The following is a 21,999-nucleotide window of genomic DNA, read 5'->3' as shown; positions in this document are numbered from 1 at the left end:
GAATGAATGAAGGGCTATTAAACTGATATTCATAAATTAAAACTATCAGGTGGCTATCAAGTTTACTGAGGATCACAGCTTGGTATTCTGTCCAAAGATCTGGCTTATATGACATGTTTGCCAACTTTTAAAAGTTTTACTGAGAATATTCATACAAGACAAAGACAGAATTTCCACAGTTTAAGGAAAGATGGATTTGTCATGAGGACATTAGTAATGTTTTATGGAGTTGATCATGGCTTTTAATCACTGCTGTTATATCTTTCTAATTAGAATTTACAACTAAGTTCAGGGACCTCCCTGATGGTTCAGTGGTTAAGACTCTGCATTTCCAGTGCAGGGGGTGTGGGTTTGATCCCTGGTCAGGGAACTAAGATCCCAGATGCCAAGTGGCCAAAAAAAAAAAAAAGAATTTACATCTAATTTAGTGACATTATCAATTTAATCTGTTGTATGCTATTCAATTTACCTTCAGAATATATAGTGATGCATATTTTTGCACAAAAATTCCAGCAGATAAACAACTAAAATGTGTGTGAACCATGGTTCTTGATTCACCTACAACTGTACATAATCCAAATTATGACCCATTGTTAATGGGTATCTCCCTGCATATATGTGTTGTTTAACTAACTTAAAATAGACTCTCAAGAAAGTTGTGATATTACTGATTGTTTTAGAACTAAGAGACAATTAAAAACATAAGTATAAGCATATTATATATTATATATGTGAAGAAGGCTGAGCGCCGAAGAATTGATGCTTTTGAACTGTGGTGTTGGAGAAGACTCTTGAGAGTCCCTTGAACTGCAAGGAGATCCAGCCAGTCCATTCTGAAGATCAGCCCTGGGATTTCTTTGGAAGGAATGATGCGAAAGCTGGAACTCCAGTACTTTGGCCACCTCATTCAAAGAGTTGACTCATTGGAAAAGACTCTGATGCTGGGAGGGATTGGGGGCAAGAGGAGAAGGGGACGACAGAGGATGAGATGGCTGGATGGCATCACTGACTCGATGGACGTGAGTCTGAGTGAACTCCGGGAGTTGGTGATGGACAGGGAGGCCTGGCGTGCTGCGATTCATGGGGTCGCAAAAAGTCGGACACGACTGAGTGACTGATCTGATCTGATCTGATACATATACTATGTAGACTCATAGGTTTCTTTTATGTAGTAAACATAGATCAGTTTATTTATGTTGCTATCAACAAATTTACTTTTACTTGTTGATTTTGCTTTTTTCAATTCTTGTTTATCCCCAAGTTCCTTCTCCTCCACACAAAGGACAGGAAAGGTGGACTGTGAACTCTTGAACTCTGCTTAGATGGGTTGTGATTAAAAAGAAAGCTTGGAATCCAAGTCCTTTCTTCTACAGATAAAATATCCAGTCCATCCTGGTAATGAGGAAAACACATGTTCCCATGTGAATACAGTCCAACTTAGTGGCCCCCAGAATCTCAATTTTGCTGCTTTGCATTTCCATTGTGGCCTTGGTTAGTGCGAGTTTTAAATACTAGCCTCTAGGTTACAGTAGGAAGAAGTAATTCCTGCTCATTTTCAGCTGTGACGTATTTGCTGCATGATGCTCCTGTAAGTGACATATTTCTGTGGATGTAACATTCCTACAGGCAGAGGCAGGAGGCTGAGGGTTCGGATCAATTTGATTTCCAGGAGCCCAGACTCTTATCTTCTTCCCACCCAAGAAAGCATTTTGGAATGAGTTAAAAATGCCATTTTTGTTGTTGTTGTTGTTGGGATAACTCTGAATTGCTTGAATTTATTAAAATGTAAAACAATTTACAAATTCAGTACTTTATCATTAGGCATAAGTTACTTGGGACATTCCCTCACCACTGATCATATCACAAGGGTGTGTTAGGACAGCATGGTTGTGAATCACTCATTTCAGACTAGAATATATACAGAAGGGTACTCAACAAAAAGAGGGGGTTAAAAAGTCTCCTAATACCTGTATTGGTCCCTGTTACCTGCTTCTTGTCACGTTTTTTACTTGTTGCTTAATTATGGGAGATAAGCTCCCATCCTCCCCTATTCTAAAGTACTCTCTAAAAGTTTTTCCAAATGTGGCATTTCTCATGTATCCTTTTGGCCTTAGATCCTAAACAGCTTATTGGAATGACTTCAAATTTATTAAAAATAATTTCCCACAGATGTAAGTTATTTCAATATGAAAACTACTTTCTATAAACTGTTGTGTATGTGCCGGGTCTGGTCCTTTCTCTCCTCTAAGAAGGCCCCATTGGAAGGAGAGGAAGATGCTGGTAAATGTAGAGGCTGGTTAATGCCAGCATCACTGCCTCTCTGACTCCTGGGCTATGGTCACCAAAGCCAGTTTCTCCTGACCAGTCACCTGTCTTAACTTACCTGGATGCCCACATTACCACTTCTGGCCTCTGTGACCACATTCACCAGTGTGTTTCTGATCCTCTCTGTCAATTTCACCCTGCAGGACTCGGCTCACCGGCTGTCTCCTCTAAGCATCTTTGCTATTAATAGTTGGCATGACATACTCGGCTTGGTCATGCTGCTTCAAGGTCTCTCATTGTTCTATTCAGAATAATGCCATGCACTTAATGAACACTTCTGTTGAGCATTTACAGGGCAGACACAGTTACTTACCCATTTTAAAGGATAAAGAAGTGGTCTCCTGGGAAAGTTTGTACAGATGGAAGAAATATCGGTGGTTGTTTCTCTTGGGAGGGTGGGGGCAGCAGGGGTGATGAATTCTGGGTTAGGTATGCTGTGCTTGAACTTGTTGGTTATTGGGGCTGGCGTTTGCTGGGCAAGCGGACACAGACATGGCGGTCAGGGAGGAGATGAGCACCGAAGTGGGAGCTAGGTGGGGATGATATCTCCTGAGAGTCAAGGGCCCAGAATACAGCCTTCCTTAGAGGTATGGGAGGTGTTCTGACTCTCTTTCCTCATTTATAAGACTACCTCTGAGACTATAAACACAGAAGGTCATGATGCAAATGCCTATCAACTACTGCCCAGATGCCCCTATGTTTACCTGGTTTCTGATCAGGCAGAATGGATGGGCTCCCTAGAAACACAACAGGCTGTGCTGATTGCGTGAGCCTTGGAACAAATAAATTTTCTTTACCCTTTGTGCCCAGATTGGAATCCACATTCACCTGAAAAATCTGTTTCAGACTGTGCTCTGAGGGCATCGGGAGGCAGAGCATGCTGAAGTGCCGGATGAAGCGAGGGGTCACAGGGTTGCGGCCACCACCTGGAGGTGCACATGCCGATACGATTGTTACGTCCTGTAGAGAGAGAAATACACCTGGGTCACCCAGCAAAGATGCAGATGAGATCTACCCATCCCAATGGCAGGACTCAACCAACATTTTTGGAGGATCTATCACAGGACATCCTGGTAGCTCAGTGGTAAAGAACCCGCCTGCCAATGCAGGGGACATAGCTTCGATTTCTGGGTTAGGAAGATCCTATGGAGAAGGAAATGACAACCCACTCCAGTATTCTTGCCTGGGAAATCCTATGCACAGAGGAAGCTGGTGAGCCATAGTCCATGCGGTTGGAAAAAAGTTGGACAAGACTTAGTAGTGACTAAACAACACCACCACCACCATCATAGGATGATATTGTGTTGTATTTTCCTGCATGTTATCCAACTTAATTCTCACAACCACCTTAGGAGATCACTGTTATTACCTCCATTTTATAGATGAAAAAAAAAAAAAATCAAGGCCCCAGATGGTTAAATAAGTTATTCAAGGTCATTCAGCTAACTCACTGACCTTGTAGAAATACTCCTATGTAAAAATTGAATTTTAAAAAATTGTAAAAATTTGTACCTTAGGTTAAAGTACATTCATTCAACAAATAGTAAGAATAGTCAATTCTTATTATTTGTGGTAGTTGGCACCCCACTCCAGTACTCTTGCCTGGAAAATCCCATGGACAGAGGAGCCTGGAAGGCTGCAGTCCATGGGGTCACTGAGGGTCGGACACGACTGAGTGACTTCACTTTCACTTTTCACTTTCACGCATTGGAGAAGGAAATGGCAACCCACTCCAGGGACTGGGGAGCCTTGTGGGCTGCCGTCTATGGGGTCGCACAGAGTTGGACACGACTGATGTGACTTAGCAGTAGCATGTTCTATAAAATCACCAGGAACACTGGCTTAATGCATCCTGAACCACTGCTCCTAGGGGAAAAACAGAGCTAGGTTCCTGTGAGCCTCTGGTCATAACATGTTCAGTTGGTCAGTATATGTATCACAGGGGCCTCTGATCTTGCCTCTTCATTAGTCTATACCTTCGCTGAAGCCAAGGGGATCTTTCTATAACGCTTCCTCAGAGGCTCCCCATGACTTACACCAGTGGTCCCCAACCCTTTTGGCACCAGGGACCAGTTTTGTGGAAAAAAATTTTTCCACCTACAATGTGGCGGGGGCGGGGGGGGGGGGGGGGGTGCGGTTTGGATGATTCAAGAGCGTAACATTTACTGTGAACTTAATTTCTATTATTATTACATGAGCTCCACCTCAGATCATCAGGTATTAGATCCTGGAGGTTGGGGACCCCTGTCTTAGAAGATAAATCTACATTCCTCTTCATGGTACTATGATCCCCTGGTCTGACCTCTGCTTCTCCTGTTGCTTTGGTGCCCACATTCCATACCCTGCAAGTAGTATTCTACACCCTACAAGTAGTGTTCCAAACTATCTGCTTTGAGATGCAAATAGCTCCCTTTCCTTGGTTTGCCCTGCCTTGCCTACAAAATCCTGTTCTGATATCACCTCTTCTGGGAAAGATTCTCTGATCATCAACCCACTGCCCACTCCTGCCTCCCCCCAGTCTCTCTCCACATTATATAACCCTGCATTACAACACATGCTCTTCTATCTTCTGAAGCTAAGGAGGCCAGGGCTGTCACACTTGTCTATAAATCTCATGAATCAAGCATGGCGTGAACTCAATATAGATTGAATGAAGTTACACATAAGAACATTAAAGCCATATGTCATGGCTGACTTATGTGTTTGTCTGTACCTCCTTTCCACCACTCATGTGCTAAAGCCTTAACTCCAGGTGGTGCAGCAGTAAAGAATCTTCCTGCCAATGGAGGAGATGCAAGAAACATGGGTTCCACCCTTGGGTTGGGAAGATCGCTTGAAGAAGGAAATGGTTACCCATACCAGTATTCTTGCCTGGAGAATCCCATGGACAGAGGAGCCTGGCAGGCAACGTCCATGGGGTAGCAAAGAGTTGGACGTGACTGAGCAGCTGAGTACACATATAAGAAACACCAAAGCCATTAGCCATGGGCTGAGTGTCTCCATCTCCTTTTGGCCAATCATGTGCTCAAAATTCTCCAAGCCAGGCTTCAACAGTACATGAACCATGAACTTGCAGATGTTCAAGGTGGATTTAGAAAAGGCAAAGGAACCAGAGATCAAATTGCCAACATCTGTTGGATCATTGAAAAAGCAAGAGAGTTCCAGAAAAACATCTACTTCTGCTTTATGGACTACACCGAAGCCTTTGATTGTGTGGATCACAACAAACTGTGGAAAATTCTTAAAGGATACCAGGCCACCTGAGAAATCTGTATGCAGGTCAGGAAGCAACAGTTAGAACTGGACATGGAACAACAGACTGGTTCCAAATCAGGAAAGCAGTACATCAAGGCTGTACATTGTCACCTTGCTTATTTAACTTACATGCAGAGTACATCACGCGAAATGCCAGTCTGGATGAAGCACAAGCTAGAATCAAGATTGCCGGGAGAAATATCAATAACCTCAGATATGCAGATGACACCATCCTTATGGCAGAAAGTGAAGAAGAACTAAAGAGCCTATTGATGAAAGTGAAAGAGGAGAGGGAAAAGTTGGCTTAAAGTTCAACATTCAGAAAACTAAGATCATGGCATCCAGTCCCACAACTTCATGGCAAATAGATGGGAAAACAATGGAAACAGTGAGAGACTTTATTTTTTTGGTCTCCAAAATCACTGCAGATGGTGACTTCAGCCATGAAATTAAAAGACACTTGCTCTTTGGAAGAAAAGCTATGAACAACCTAGACAACATATTAAAAAGCAGAGACGTTACTTTGCCAATAAAGGTCTGTCTAGTCAAAGCTATGGTTTTTCTAGTAGTCATGTATGGATGTGAGAGTTGGACTATAAAGAAAGCTGAGTGACGAAGAATTGATGCTTTTGAACTGTGGTGTTGGAGAAGACTCTTGAGAGTCCGTTGGACTGCAAGGAGATCCAACCAGTCCATGCTAAAGGAGATCAGTCCTGGGTGTTCATTGGAAGGACTGATGCTGAAGCTGAAACTCCAATATTTTGGCCACCTGATGCAAAGAACTAACTCATTTGAAATGACTCTGATTCTGGGAAAGAGTGAAGGTGGGAGGAGAGGGGGAAGACAGAGGATGAGATGGTTGGATGGCATCACCGACTCAATGGACATGAGTTTGAACTAGCTCTGGGAGTTAGTGATGGACAGGGAAGCCTGGCATGTGGCAGTTCATGGGGTCGCAAAGAGTCAGACAGGACTGAGTGACTGAACTGAACTGAACTGAACTGAACCTCCTTTTGGCTGAAGCCTTAATTCCTAGTATCCACAATCTGACTATATTTGGAGATGGGTATTTAAAGAAGTAACTTAGTTAAGAGGAAGTCATTAGGATGGGCCTTAATCCAATATGATTGATGTCTCCTTATAAGAAGAGATGATTTGAACAAAGACGGACACAAGGAGAAAATCATAAGAAGACATAGGGAGAATATGGCCATCTGTAAACCAAGGAGAGAAGCCACAGAATAAAGCAACCCTACTGATATCTTGACCTTGGACTTTCCTCTTCTAGAACTGGGAGAAAATAAATTTCTACAGTTTGAGTTACCCAGTCTATGGTACTTAGTTATGGCAACTCTAACAAATGAGTGCACCACATTCCATTGCCGTTTACATGGAGACACACAAAGTCATTTAAAACCTAAAGTAACCTGTATATCTTTCCAAAAGAGTTTGTTTCTGTCATAAAATCCACCAAAATCTTGATATTGCCGAAGTAATTCAATGGGAGGCTGAGAGCCATAGCGATCCAGCCTGGGCATGTTTAGGTCGTCAACAAAAATCACAACTCGTTTGTTTCCTGGTGCTCCTAGGGAAAGAAAATGAGTTTAAGAATTATGATTTGTCTTCAGTAAGGTGACTCAGATGGTAAAGAGTCTGCCTGCAATGCAGGAAACTCAGGTTCGATTCCTGGGTTGGGAAGATCCCCTGGAGAAGGGAATGGCAACCCACTCCAGTATTCTTGCCTGGAGAATTCCATGGACAGAGGAGCCTGGCAGGCTAATGACCATGGGGTCACAAAGAGTTGGACATAAATGAGTGACTCACTTTTGAAACTTTCAAAACATAAGACAAAGCTTAGGTATGGCTTTGGACTCAATGTACACCATGTAGGTCATAATGAGCTCAGCTTTTAAGTGTGAGGAGGGCCCTAGGGGAATCCTGAGTTGAGGAGGAGAGTCCTCCCTCTGGCCCCATCCAGGCTCTGACAGGGAGTTACAGACTCAGCCCAGATACCCACATTATCAGATGGTCCCTCACCAAAATGGCAACTCACTCCAGTACCTTTGCCTGGGAAATCCCATGGACAGAGGAGCCTGGCAGGCCACAGTCCATGGGGTCGCAAAGAGTCAGACATGACTGAGCAACTGAGCATACATAATTGATTTACAGTGTTGAGGGATTCTTTTTGATTGCTTGAACCCTTTGGAAAACATGCTGAAAGTTGCAGGCCTTCTTAGAAAATGCATGAGTGCTTTCCCAGATATGATTTTGTAATTCTAGGTTAAGAACCTCCAGCTTAGGAAATGAAGTGCGTCCTAAGCACAGCACTCACTCTCACCATCCCGGTGCAGGATGATGCCAGCATTTTGGGTGACCTTCCTTAACCCCAACGACTCCCAACCGTCCTCACCAACTGTGCAGCCTGGGCACGGAATGAAGAAGGTCATTTCGTTTTCACACTAGGAAGCAGACAAATCTCCAGGTTTCCTTACATAAATGCCATCCCACTACCCTCTATAGGGAAAGCATGGCTGGATTTTCAAAAGCACCTTTATAACATCAAAACAGGGATAGTGAAGGACAAGGAAGCCTAGCATGCCGCAGTCCATGGGGTTGCAAAGAGTCGGACATGACTGAGTAATTGAACAACAACAAACTACATCAAAGGGAAATCCACTGGAGCTGCACAATGTCACATTTAACCTAAAGAGAGTCAATATGTACATTCAGAAAAAAAAAAAAGTGATAAACAGAGAAAAGAGAACAACTTAAGCAGAGGAAGTGACTCCACCCATGCCGGTATCTGGCATCAGTGACAACTGCAAAGAAAATAAGGTAAATCCCATGGCCTCACTTCATTTTCTGGCCTCTGGAAGTCAAGTAGCAGGTCAGGGGTATGGAAGGGTTCTAAGACAGTCATTCATAAAAATTTGGGGCCCCCACCAGAAAGACTGCATCTATTTCCCTGCATCTACTTGAGCAGGAAAGGAGGAACAAAAACGGGCTGGTAGAGCAGCTGGCACAGCAAGGCCTGTGAGATGATGGCATGTGGAGGGCAGCTGGGCCTGAGCTTGGCCTAGTGCTCCACCAGGAAGGCGGTGGGCTGGGCAAGCGGACCATAGCACAAGAGGCTACAGGATGTGCCTCAGGAGGGTGGGACAGAATGGGGCTGAGACTCATTGCCAACAGAGAACTTTTCAATGGAGAGGTCAGGGAATCTTCCATTGGGGAGGAGGTCAGGGAACCTTCCAATGCAGAGGTCAGGGGAACCTTCCATTGTGGAGGTCAGGGGAACCTTCCACTGGGGAGGTCAGGGAAATTTCCATTGGGAGGTCAGGGAAACTTCCACTGGGGAGGTCAGGGAAGCCTCCAGTGGGGAGGTCAGGGCTTGGCCTGCACACAGTTCTTTCAGAAATCCTTCAGAGGACCTGCTCCTGGAAGTGTGTCACACCAAGGGCGGGGACAGCCGTCTGGCCAGCAGAGAAGCAAAGACAACCCACACTTACAGAGAACCTTGTCCTTCCCTTTTCCTCCCATCCCGATACACTAGAGCAGGGTGTGAAGAGTAAAAGAGCACCCATGCCCCTCTTTGCCTCCCGCACCTCCAGCCACAAACCTGGCTTAAAACAGAGGAGAGGAAGAGCTTTTTAAAAGAGTCTTTATTGAATTTCTGACAACACTGCTTCTGTTTTATGTTTTGGCTTTTTGGCTGCGAGGCATGTGGGGATCTTAGCTCCCTGATCAGGGATCAAACCCGCACCACCTGCTTACGTCACCGGACCACCAGAGAAGTCCCCGGGAGGAGTTTTAAATTGGATTGGGGATTGATAAACAACAAGGCCCTACTGTAGAGCACAGGAAACTAGATCCGATCTCCTGGGATAAACCATAACGGAAAAGAATATAAAAAAGGATGTACATATATGTATAACTGAGTCACTTTGCTGTACAGCAGAGATTGACAGGACGATACTTAAAAAAAAGACAAAAAAAAAAAAAAAATTAGGTTTGGGATTGAAGATTGAAGACTCAAAATGACTGCAAGTGACCAGAAAGTTATGGTATTGATCGAAACAGTTGAAAAGGAAGCGTGAAGGAGATCCCACAAAGCCTGGGGGAAAGTGCTGCCTGAAGAAACCCCAAAGCGGTTTCATGCTTATTCCCTACTGGGTTCAGGTAACTGAATGCACCGGATATAAAGAGGTTTGCTTGCTTTAAATAAAGGGAAATCAATGCATGTTTGAAAGAAGAGAGAGTAGAGAGAGGGAGAGCCTTGGAGAGGTAGAGATAGAAGATGTTCTGAGTTGCAGGTGATGACAGACGCAAACGACTTGCTTGCTAACAGTAAGATATCTAGATGTAAAGCCATGAAAGAGTAGCATGAACAGAATTACCTTTACAAATAAATTAAGCAAAGGAAATATCCAATTGTAACTTTATTATGTGTACTGTTTTTCTGAATTAGCTTAATAAATAGTTTGTGTGAGGCAAATGACAAGAATAAATCTTACCTAGGATATTTTTTCTTTTCCTTTCCAGTTTTGACTCAATGATCTCTTGTGTTCTTGAAGATGAAGTTTGAGCAGAAAAATTTAGATAAACAGGGACATAGCCGGCTGATTCTTGAATTCTATTTAGCAATCCTTTTGCAATAACAGACTTAAAAATTTTTAAAAAAGATGTTAATTGATTTATACTCAATATCTTTCAATTATGTATATCAGTAATAATCTGGTACAATGAGTAAAATCAGGATAAGAGGAGGGAGGGAGGTTAAAACTAGATTGAAATGTCTTTTTCTTCCTGGAGATTCCATTTAATTACAGTTATCAGAACCAAGGAAACATTCTAATCAGCTCTATCTCAGCAAAAATTTTTATTTTAGTTTTATACAAAAATCCATCTTGGTTACTATCCAAGTTAATTTGATAGCAAGAGTCAGAGACTTAGAAACAATTTAGAGGGAAAACAGTGAGTCCCTGTTCATGTGGACTGCCCCCAAATCAAGAAGACCAAATAATCAGCATTTTCCTCTATATTCTACTTTTCCTAAACACTGTGCCGAGTAGAAGTAAATGGGCAGGAGGCGAAAGGCTGACCTTCATTAATAGTCTGCAGGGACACAAACTGCCTTGACAGGTTCCCACCCTAACTTGTGAAGTGGCAGCCCCAGAAATTTCCAGGGACACAACATAAAAGCTCCCAAACACAAAAGACTGGTTCACAGGGTCCTCTGGTTTATATACATTATTGACACCAAGGATTTATTCAGAAAGTGGCAAACTGTGGACCTGATACAGATTCAGCATAGTTATATTCTTCCTGAAAAAGTGACACAAATTCAGAAGAAATTCCCCTGAGATATAAGGTGTTATTTACGGGGCTCACAATTCTAGGTTCATCGTGCCCTCCTTCTGGACAGAGTTTCTTGTATGAGGTGGGGCTTCCCCATGGCTCAGATGATAAAGAATCTTCCTGCAGTGCAGGAGACCCAGGTTTGGTCCCTGGGTTGGGAGGATCCCTTGGAGAAGGGCATGGCTAACCACTTCAGTAATTCCTGCCTGGAGCATTCCATGGACAGAGAAGCCTGGCAGGCTACAGTCCACAGGATCATAAAGAGTGCACATGACTGAGCAACTAACACTTTCTTGTTTGATGTGGGTTTCCTACCTTGCCAACTCCAGTTATTCCGGTAAACAACACTGAATGCTTGACTGCCAGTAGTTTTTCCATTAGGTACCCAAAGCGCACTGTGTCAGCTGTGGGGACAAGCATTTCAAAAAACGGAGTGTCTCGGCTGTATTTGAAGGTGGGTATGATTCGTTCCCAGGGATCCAGCCGTTTGGTGTCAAAATCCATGTGAATGCTCCACAGGTCACCAGAACTGGGAAGCTAGGATACAAAATTAAACACCACTATTGAAAGGATTGACACACGGTCGTAGAAATAGTTACATAGAAGCAAAGGTAGTCATAGAACATGGATGGGTTTGGATTTCTTGTTGCTTTGTAGAGAAGTAGTTGCTTAAGTATCAGAGTTCAATTCTTTAATCATGAAATACTATACAGTAAAAGCCTGATGTACTGACTGTTAAAACTATGTAAAAAAAAATATTTAATTCAACATTAAGACCCAACATTCAGGGGATTACTCTACACCAAATACTGTGTTTGGTGTGGGGGAAAATGCTGAACAAAACCCAGCCTTTGCCTTCAATGACTTTATAACCCACCTCGAGGACACAAACACACTAGTTAATACTCATGGAGAAATAAGGGTTCTAATAGAGTTTAGTACATCCACAGAGGAGGGATGGCTCATTTCTACTCACAGGGGAGTTGTACCAGTGGCTAGAGATTTAGGTGGACTTTCCTGGGGGCTCAGACAATAAAGAATCTGCCTGCACTCTAGGATTCGCGGGTTCCATTCCAGGGTTGAGAATATTCCTTGGAGAAGGGTAAGGTTACCCACTCCAGTGTTCTTGCCTGGAGAATTCCATGGGCAGAGGAGCCTGGTGGGCTATAGACCATGGGGTTGCAAAGAGTCAGACATGACTGAGTTACTAACGTATCCTAACACACTAGGGGGTGGTGATGCTACAACTCAGACTTGAAGGATAAGCAGGAGTCAGATGGGCAGAGAAGTGATGAAATGGGGATGGGGAAAAAGGAGTCAGGGTTCACACTAAGAAAACAGGTCTGGAAGTCATGGAAAGTGGCATGCATGTGGAAACTGTAAGAGATAAGTCTGGACATACAGATGTGACCAAGTTATAAAAACCTCATTTGTTAAAGAGCTTGCAACAAGAGTTCAGTGAAGAATTCTAAGTGGGTAACATGATCAGATTGCATTTCAGAAGGTTCATTCTGGCAGCTGCACAAAACAGTGGTGTTTCAAGCTTACTGGGCAGTGACCTTTAAAAAAATTTATTTTTAATTAGAGGATAAATGCTTTAGTGTTGTGTTGGTTTCTGCTGTACAACAGCATGCCCCTTCCCACCCCTCTAGGTCATCACAGAAGTCATCACCGGAGTGAGCTCCCTGTGTTATATAGCAGCTTCCCACTAGTTATCTACTTTACATATGGTAATGTATATGTTTCAATGCTACACTCTCAATTCATCCCATCCTCTCCTTCCCCTGCTGTGTCTACAAGTCCGTTCTCTATGTCTGCATCTCTATTCCTGCCCTGCAAATAGGTTCATCAGTACCATTTGTCTAGATTCCATATATATGCATTTACTATATGATATTTATTTTTCCAATTCTTATTTCACTCTGTAAAACAGGCCCTAGGTTCATCCACCTCAGTTCAACTGACTCATATTCTTTCCTTTTTATAGCTGAGTAATATTCCATTGTATATATGTACCACAACTTCTACTTTATTCATTTATCTGCTGATGGACATCTAGGTTGCTTCCATATCCTAGCTATTGTAAATAGTACTGCAGTGAACACTGGGGTATATGTGTCTTTTTCAATTCTGGTTTTCTCAGGATATATGCCCAGTAGTGGGATTGCTGGGTCATAATGTCATTTTTTATTCCTAGTTTTTTAAGGAAACTCTATACATTCTCCATAGTGGCTGTAACAGTTTACATTCCCACCAACAGTGCAAGAGGCTTCCCTTTTCTCCACATCTATTTGTAGATTTTTTGATAATGGCCATTCTAAACAGTGTTAGGTGATACTTCATTGTACTTTTGATGTGCATTTCTCTAATAATGAGTGATGTTGAGCATCTTTTCATGTATTATTGGTCATCTGTATGACTTCTTTGGAGAAATGTCTGTTTAGGTCTTCTCATTTTTTGATCGGGTTGCTTGTGTTTCTGATATTGAGCTGCATGGGTTTCCTGTATATTTTTCAGATTAATCCTTTGTCAATTGCTTTGCTATTATTTTCTCCCATTCTGAGGGTTGTCTTTTCATTTTGTTAGCTTCCTTTGCTGTGCAAAAGCTTTTAAGTTTAATTAGGTCCTATTTACTTATTTTTGTTTTTATTTCTATCACTCTATAAGGTGGGTCAAAGAGGGTCTTGCTGATAGTTATTGACAGTGACTCAATTTCACATGGTGATCTGGTACATACATATAGATGTGTTTGTTTAAATATGTATAATATTTACCCCAAGTATCACTCTATTTCACATTCTATTCTATTAAAAAAAAACCTTATTAGGATTTTCTACATATTCAGTTGTTTCCTTCAAATAATGACAGCTTTATTTCATTTCTAAAGTTTATATTTTATTTTGTTCCCCCGCCTTACTGCACAGGCTAATATCTCCAATATAGTGGTAACTAAAAGTTTTGATGGTGGCTATTTAATTTTTTTTTTTTTTTAGTTAAAAGTGATTTTTATTTGTCCATGTTCTCTTCTAGCCCTTGTGCATATGTGTATATAATTTTTAAAAGTCATAGAATGGGAATAGTTTTATAAGTTTTATAAAACATATAGATACATGGCATATGTATCAGATCAGATCAGATCAGTCACTCAGTCGTGTATGACTCTTTGCGACCCCATGAATTGCAGCACGCCAGGCCTCCCTGTCCATCACCAACTCCTGGAGTTCACCCAGACTCATGTCCATTGAGTCAGTGATGCCATCCAGCCATCTCATCCTCTGTCGTCCCCTTCTCCTCTTGCCCCCAATCCCTCCCAGCATCAGAGTCTTTTCCAATGAGTCAACTCTTCGCATGAGGTGGCCAAAGTACTGGAGTTTCAGCTTTAGCATCATTCCTTCCAAAGAACACCCAGGACTGATCTCCTTTAGAATGGACTTGTTGGATCTCCTTGCAGTCCAAGGGACTCTCAAGAGTTTTCTCCAACACCACAGTTCAAAAGCATCAATTCTTCGGTGCACCTTTGCTCCGTGAGAATGTAACTCTCTTTAGCACTTTCTGAGGCTGACATAAATTATAAATATAAAGAAAAAACACTTCAAGGGAAAATAAGTTTTCTGGTTGAGCAGCCTTTATAAAAAAACGGTCATAAAATGTCCACAGGCTTCCAAGGCCAGAAGATAATGTACACAACGTTGTTTATGGGAAAGGCATGCAGAAAAAATCCTGGTTTCAATAAAGACAAAACAGATGTAATGTTTGGGCTGACTCTGCATGACTTTGCATCTTTCATTTCCCTCTACGTACAAGTCAAGGTATAAAAGTTCCTTTTGAAAATAAAGTTATGGGCCTCTCTCACCGAAGCTTGGTCTCCCCATGTCATTCTCTCTCTCTCTTTCTCTCTTATCACCAGCGCCGGCATCCTGAGGGTACCCCTGGATCCTGCTGGGGCTGGACCCCGACAAATATACATGTTTCAATGCTATTCTCTCAAATCATCCTACCCTCCCCTCTCAAACAGAGTCCAATAGTCTGTTCTTTACATCTCTGTCTCTTGCTGTCTCACATATAGGGTCATCGTTACCATCTTTCTAAATTCCATATATATGAGTTAATATACTGTATTGGTGTTTTTCTTTCTGACTTACTTCACTCTGTATAATAGGCTCCAGTTTCATCCACCTCATTAGAACTGGTTCAAATGCATTCTTTTTAATAGCTGAGTAATATTCCATTGTGTATATGTACCACAGCTTTCTTATCCATTCATCTGCCGATGGACATCTAGGTTGCTTCCGTGTCCTGGCTATTGTAAACAGCGCTGCGATGAACATTGGGGTACACGTGTCTCTTTTAATTCTGGTTTCTTCAGTATGTAGGCCCAGCAGTGGGGTTTCTGGGTTGTATGGCAGTTCTATTTCCAGCTTTTTAAGGAATCTCCACACTGTTCTCCATAGTGGCTATACTAGTTTGCATTCCTACCAACAGTGTTAAGAGGGTTCCTTTTTCTCTGCACCCTCTCCAGCACTTATTGTTTGTAGACTTTATGATAGCAGCCATTCTGACTGGTGTGAGACAGTACCTCATTGTGGTTTTGATTTGCATTTCTCTGATAATACGTGATGTTGAGCATCTTTTCATGTATTCGTTAGCCATTTGTACGTCTTCTTTGGAGAAATGTCTGTTTAGTTCTTTGGCCCATTTTTTGATTGGGTCACTTATTTTTCTGGAATTGAGCTTCATGAGCTGCTTGTATATTTTTGAGATTAATTTTCTGTCAGTTGTTTCATTTGCTATTATTTTCTCCCATTCTGAAGGCTGTCTTTTCACCTTGCTTATAGTTTCCTTCATTGTGCAAAAGCTTTTAAGTTTAATTAGGTCCCATTTATTTATTTTTGCTTTTATTTCCATTACTGTGGGAGGTGGGTCATAGAGGATCCTGCTGTGATTTATGTCAGAGTGTTTTGCCTATGTTTTCCCTAGGAGTTTTATGGTTTCTGGTCTTACATTTAGATCTTTAATCCATTTTGAGTTTATTTTTGTGTATGGTGTTAGAAAGTGTTCTAGTTTCATTTGTTACAAGTGGTTGACCAGTTTTCCCAGCACCACTTGTTAACTGGGATTGTCTTTTTTCCATTGTATATTCTTGCCTCCTTTGTCAAAGATAAGGTGTCCATAGGTGCGTGGATTTATCTCTGGGCTTTCTGTTTTGTTCCATTGATCTATGTTTCTGTCTTTGTGCCAGTACCATACTGTCTTGATGACTGTTGCTATGTAGTATAGCCTGAAGTCAGGCAGGTTGATTCCTCCAGTTCCATTCTTCTTTCTCAAGATTGCTTTTGCTATTCGAGGTTTTTTGTAATTCCATACAAAATGTGAAATTATTTGTTCTAATTCACTGAAAAATACTGTTGGTAGCTTGATAGGGATTGCACTGAATCTATAGATTGCTTTGGGTAATATACTCATTTTCACTATATTCATTCTTCCAATCCATGAACATGGTATATTTATCCATCTATTTGTGTCATCTTTGATTTCCTTCATCAGTGTTTTACAGTTTTCTATAGGTCTTTTGTTTCTTTAGGTAGATTTATTCCTAACTATTTTATTCTTTTCATTGCAATGGTGAATGGAATTGTTTCCTTAATTTCTATTTCATTTATAAAAACTGGGTTGTGACTCTTTCAACTGATTTCATGTCAATTAATGCATTGCAACCTGTAATTTTAAAAAATAATGGTGTATAGCTTAATCAGAAACGACAGGACCAAAAGCAAGGGAATAATGAATTTGTATTTTAACAACCCAGAAAAGAAATGAAAAGAATCTGAGTTATTGAGAGGCAATAAGGATGAAGAGGAGGAGGATGTGGCAACTCATTCCAGTATTCTTGCATGGAGAATCTCAAGGACAGAGGAGGCTGGTGGGCTACAGGTTCATGGGGTCACACAGAGTTGGACACGATTTAAAGTGACTCACTATGCATGCATGCAAGGATGAAGAGAAGAAGCCATATTTGAAAAAAATTTATTAGAAGAAAAAATTCACTCACTTTAACTCAGATGAGTAAAGAAGGAAGAATCTATAACAGTCATTGAGCTCTGGCTACTACCATGTGGCTGTCAGACCATTTATTGAGGCAAGAAACAAAAAACCAACAGCCCATTCATTTGGGGCTTGCAGACAGAAGGAGGAATCCACCTTTTCATCTGGACTCCCTCCTGTTATCCAAGTAGCATTACCACTGCCAGGACAGGGGCTGGCACTGTCCTTCTAAACATCTTAGGTCATAATGCTTCAATAGCTTCTCATCACACCCACCGTGAAATCAAGGTCCTAACAATGGCCCACAAAGCTATATTTTTTGTCCCACTGCTTACTTCCATGACCTCATTTTATACTACACTCCCACTTGATTTTTCCACTCTGACCTCGCAAGTCTGCTGTTTTTCAAAACTGTCAAGCAATCATTCATTGAGTAAAGGCATTCATATTTGCTTTTTCTTTTGACTGGAATGCTTTCCCCTACGGAACCATTAGAACTTTGACTTTCTTAAGAACTCTGTACATGACCTAATTAGCAAAGCTTTCCTGACTAATATTAATATACAAAAGTTTCCCCCTGCCCTCAGTACTGTCATCCTTACTCTGCTTTATTCATCTCCATGGCACTGAATTGTCACTGATGTATATATGTCTGTGGCTGACTCCCCTGATTGTAATGTAAGGTCTATGAAGCTAGGGACTTTGGTTACTTGATTTAGCTCCCATATCCAGAATAGTGTCTACCATGTAAGAGATTTTCTTTCTTTCTTTCTTTTTTTTTTTACAATTGTGTTTATTCCTTCATCTTTCCTAATATTGAAAAGCCATATTATATCCAATTTTTACTCATGAGCCTAGTCAAAAAAAAAAAAAATGTTACAGGTCTCATTGTCACCACTGCAATAAAATTACAGTGATGGAAGCAAAACCTGTGTTCTCAATGTAGCCACATTAACGGTTTTATGGACACCATGAACAAGTGCCCATTTTCAGTAGAATGAGGCTTTTGTAAGAGATTTTCGACAGATATTTGTTGAACTGAATATTTGCCGAGGGCCATCTCCTACAGACCTTTGATGAACCCAGATCATTTCCCCTGATCCAGAGGGATCTGTCTCTCTGTCTCAGGTTCTCAGTTGTCCTCAACCTGGTTCATCTTGTCCAATTATGATACAATGATCTTGAAGATCCAGCAGGGTTTCATATCCACTAGAAGGTTCTAATCCATAGGCCTTAGTTTCTTATCTTAGGGATTTTTCTTTTGGTAACTTTTTATTTTGATATAATTTAAAACTTACAGAAAAGTTAAAAGAACAGTACAAAGAATTCCCATATATTCCTTATATAGATTAACTGACTGTTCACATTTTGCCTCTTGATTTAGTGTTTATCTTACTCTAAGATGTCAGTTATATACACTATTCTATACTACCCTAAGTATGTGAGCATTTCCTAAAAAACAGGGATATTTTACAACCACACTAAAATGACTGAAATCAGAAAATTGAATATTAATACAATGCTATTATCCAATTTACATTCTATATTCAAGTACAGTCTTAACAATGTCATTTATAGCCATATTTTTTTCAGTCTAGGATCCAATCCAGGATATTGCATTGCATTTGATTATATCTCTTTAGTCTCTTTAACTGAAAAAGTTCCTCAGTTTTCTTTCATGACAGACACTGTTGAAGAATATGGGCCAGTTTATTTTACGGAATGTTCATCAGTTTGAGTAGTCTTGGTGTATCCATAGTCAGAGTTCAGTTCAGTCCAGTTCAGTTGCTCAGTCGTGTCTGACTCTTTGCAACCCCATGAACCGCAGCACTCCAGGCCTCCCTGTCCAATACCAACTCCCGGAGCCTACCCAAACTCATGTCCATTGAATCAGTGATGCTATCCAACCATCTCATCCTCTGTCGTCCCCTTCTCCTCCTGCCCTCAATCTTTCCCAGCATCAGGGTCTTTTCCAATGAGTCAGCTCTTTGCATCAGGTGGCCAAAGTACTGGAGTTTCAGCTTCAACATTAGACCTTCCAATAAACACCCAGGACTGATCTCCTTTAGGATGGACTGGTTGGATCTCCTTGTAGTCCAAGGGACTCTCAAGAGTCTTCTCTAATACCACACTTCAAAAGCATCAATTCTTCGGCGTTCAGCTTTCTTTATAGTCCAACTCTCACATCCATACATGACTACTGGAAAAACCCTGGCCTTGACTAGGTGGACCTTTGTTGGCCAAGTAATGTCTCTGCTTTTTAATATGCTATCTAGGTTGGTCATAAGTTTCCTTTCAAGGAATAAGCGTCTTTTAATTTCATGGCTGCAGTCACCATCTGCAGTGATTCTGGAGCCCCAAAACATAATGTCTCTCACTGTTTTCACTGTTTCCCCATCTATTTGCCATGAAGTGCTGGGACCGGATGCTGTGATCTTAGTTTTCTGAATGTTGAGCTTTAAGCCAACTTTTTCACTCTCCTCTTTCACTTTCATCAAGAGGCTCTTTAGTTCTTCTTCACTTTCTGCCATAAAGGTGGTATCATCTGCATATCTGAGGTGATTGATATTTCTCCCAGAAATCTTGATTCCAGCTTGTGCTTCTTCCATCCCAGTGTTTCTCATGATGTAGTCTGCATAGAAGTTAAATAAGCAGGGTGGGTGATAATATCCAGCCTTGACGTACTCCTTTTCCTATTTGGAACCAGTCTGTTGTTCCATGTCCAGTTCTAACTGTTGCTTCCTGACCTGCACACAGGTTTCTCAAGAGGCAGGTCAGGTGGTCTGGTATCCCCATTTCTTTCAGAATTTTCCACAGTTTATTGTGATCCACACAATCAAAGCCTTTGGCATAGTCAATAAAGCAGAAATAAGAACTCTCTTGCTTTTTCAATGATCCAGCAGATGTTGGCAATTTGATCTCTGGTTCCTCTGCCTTTTCTAGAACCAGCTTGAACATCTGGAAGTTCACGGTTCACGTATTGTTGAAGCCTGGCTTGGAGAATTTGAGCATTACTTTACTAGCGTGTGAGATGAGTGCAATTGTGCGGTAGTTTGAGCATTTTTTGGCATTGCCTTTCTTTGAGATTGGAATGAAAACTGACCTTTTCCAGTCCTGTGGCCACTGCTGAGTTTTCCAAATTTGCTGGCATATTGAGGGCAGCACTTTCACAGCATCATCTTTCAGGATGTGAAATAGCTCAACTGGAATAACATCACCTCCACTAGCTTTGTTGTAGTCAGAGTAACGTTATGCATTTTGGAAGGAATAGCTTGGAAGCAAGGCTGTATACTTCTCCATGTACCACATCAGAAGGCACAGGTTTGTGCTAATATTGATGATAAATCGGTCACCTAGTTAATATGGTGTCTACAAGGTTTTTCAGTATGACGACACTATTTTTCTCTTTACAACTAATAAGTAATTTGTAGAAGATGTTTTGAAACTATGTAAATAAGAAACCTTCACCTACTAGTTTTTGCAACCATTGGTGATTCCTGCCTGAATCAATTATTACTACAATGGTTTCAAAGTAATAACTTTCTAATCCCATCATTTCTCCTACATAGATTAGCTGGTATTCTCCTGTAAGGAAGAGCTCTTTCTCCCTAGTTTATTTATTCACATGTATTTTTATGTGCATCAACTCACAGACTTTTATTTCATTCAATAGCTTGTAATCCACACCATCATTATCTTGATGCTCAAATATGCCTAGATTTGTCCAATGGGAATCCCTTCAAATTGGCTCCTGTGCTCGTTTGACAGGTGCCATTGTTCTTCAAGCACGTATTCACTATCCGACATAAGATATTCTGAGCCTATTTTGAACTTTCCTCAACTCAGTCCTGGAATCAGTCATTTCACTAAGGTGCTTTGGTTCCTTTTCATGGAGAAGAGTATTCAGAAATCAGCAACTAAGTATGCTCATTGCTACTGATGTGCCATTGCTTCTAGTTCCTCTCAGCACACAGAACTAGGAAATTTATGTATGGATGGATATATACACCATATACATATGATCTATCTATCTATTCCATGAGTCCCAAAACCTCTATTCCAATCCAATATAAATTCCAATCCAATAACACAAAATACATTCTAATCTTTCTCCTCTATATTTGTAATATACCTTCTCTTAACAGTGAGAAGCCCGGTTGCCATTACCTTCAATATACTGATTCATTTGCTCAGTTTTAGAACACACACAAAGTAATTTCACAACTGCTAAACCATAGCACTGTGAAAACATAAATTTACTAGCTATAATTCAATATTTTTCTTAATAGTAGGGAGTTTTTATTCACTTTTACACCTTACATTCTTCATATGGCCTGGAGAGAATTCTTAAAAAATTTTAATACAATAAATTATCTATTGCTAGTTTAAGAAAGTGAATAATTAAAAAACCTTTCAAATGAAGAATTTATATTTATACTAGAACTAAAGCTTTGAAATTTTTAGTCTTGAAATTTAATTTTAATGATTCAGAGTTATGTTAAAATTAAATTTATTTGGCTCTTACCCTGGCATCAGGATTATCATCAAATTGTGTTCTAATAAATGTATCAAAAGAATCCCAGTGATTTTCAGTTAGATTTCCACCTAAAGACCATAAGTAACAGAATACAAAAGTCTGACACAGAACAGTGTTCAATTTTGTTTGCTCCTGAAAGAACAAAGAGAAAAACTTTTAATATTTAGTGTTAGCATAAAAGAATCCTAATTTGCAAAGTCTAAAGACTGTTTTCTCTTGCTTAGGCTTATGTATTTTTATTTTATTTTTTTAATATAAATTTATTTATTTTAATTGGAGGTTAAATACTTTACAATATTGTATTGGTTTTGCCATACATGTATTTTTAAAAGGGCACAGTGCATGTTTCTTATATTTCATTCAATAGTGCACCAAGTGATGTTTTATAGTGGCATACATTTAATACTCTGATGAGAAAATGAATGGCAAGAAGCATGGAAAACAAAAGCTCAAGGGTGTCTTTCAACTATTATAACTATGTCTAT

The 21,999-nt window shown here is 40.7% G+C and overlaps 1 protein-coding gene and 1 non-coding gene across 4 annotated transcripts in view; both read right to left on the bottom strand.

The window, feature by feature from the left end:
* DNAH6 (dynein axonemal heavy chain 6) overlaps window positions 1-21,999 on the bottom strand; it is a 271,508-nt gene that overhangs the window by 116,997 nt on the left and 132,512 nt on the right. For all 3 annotated transcript variants that reach the window (XM_070379404.1, XM_070379405.1, XM_070379406.1), the window contains exons 37-41: window positions 21,503-21,646; window positions 11,251-11,472; window positions 10,092-10,239; window positions 7,008-7,165; window positions 3,154-3,285 (exon numbers count right to left, since the gene is read on the bottom strand). In XM_070379404.1, the coding sequence (XP_070235505.1) occupies window positions 3,154-3,285; window positions 7,008-7,165; window positions 10,092-10,239; window positions 11,251-11,472; window positions 21,503-21,646 (804 nt within the window). The remainder of the gene's footprint in view (window positions 1-3,153; window positions 3,286-7,007; window positions 7,166-10,091; window positions 10,240-11,250; window positions 11,473-21,502; window positions 21,647-21,999) is intronic.
* Window positions 17,849-17,982, bottom strand: LOC138990052 (small nucleolar RNA SNORA1). Its single transcript, XR_011466226.1, has one exon. It is a non-coding gene; the product is annotated as a small nucleolar RNA SNORA1 (small nucleolar RNA).

Source organism: Bos mutus, chromosome 11 (genome assembly GCF_027580195.1).
Source record: "Bos mutus isolate GX-2022 chromosome 11, NWIPB_WYAK_1.1, whole genome shotgun sequence".
Lineage (NCBI taxonomy): Eukaryota > Metazoa > Chordata > Mammalia > Artiodactyla > Bovidae > Bos > Bos mutus.
The sequence above is the reverse complement of the archived record's forward strand: the minus strand, read 5'-3'. Positions and strand labels throughout refer to the sequence as shown.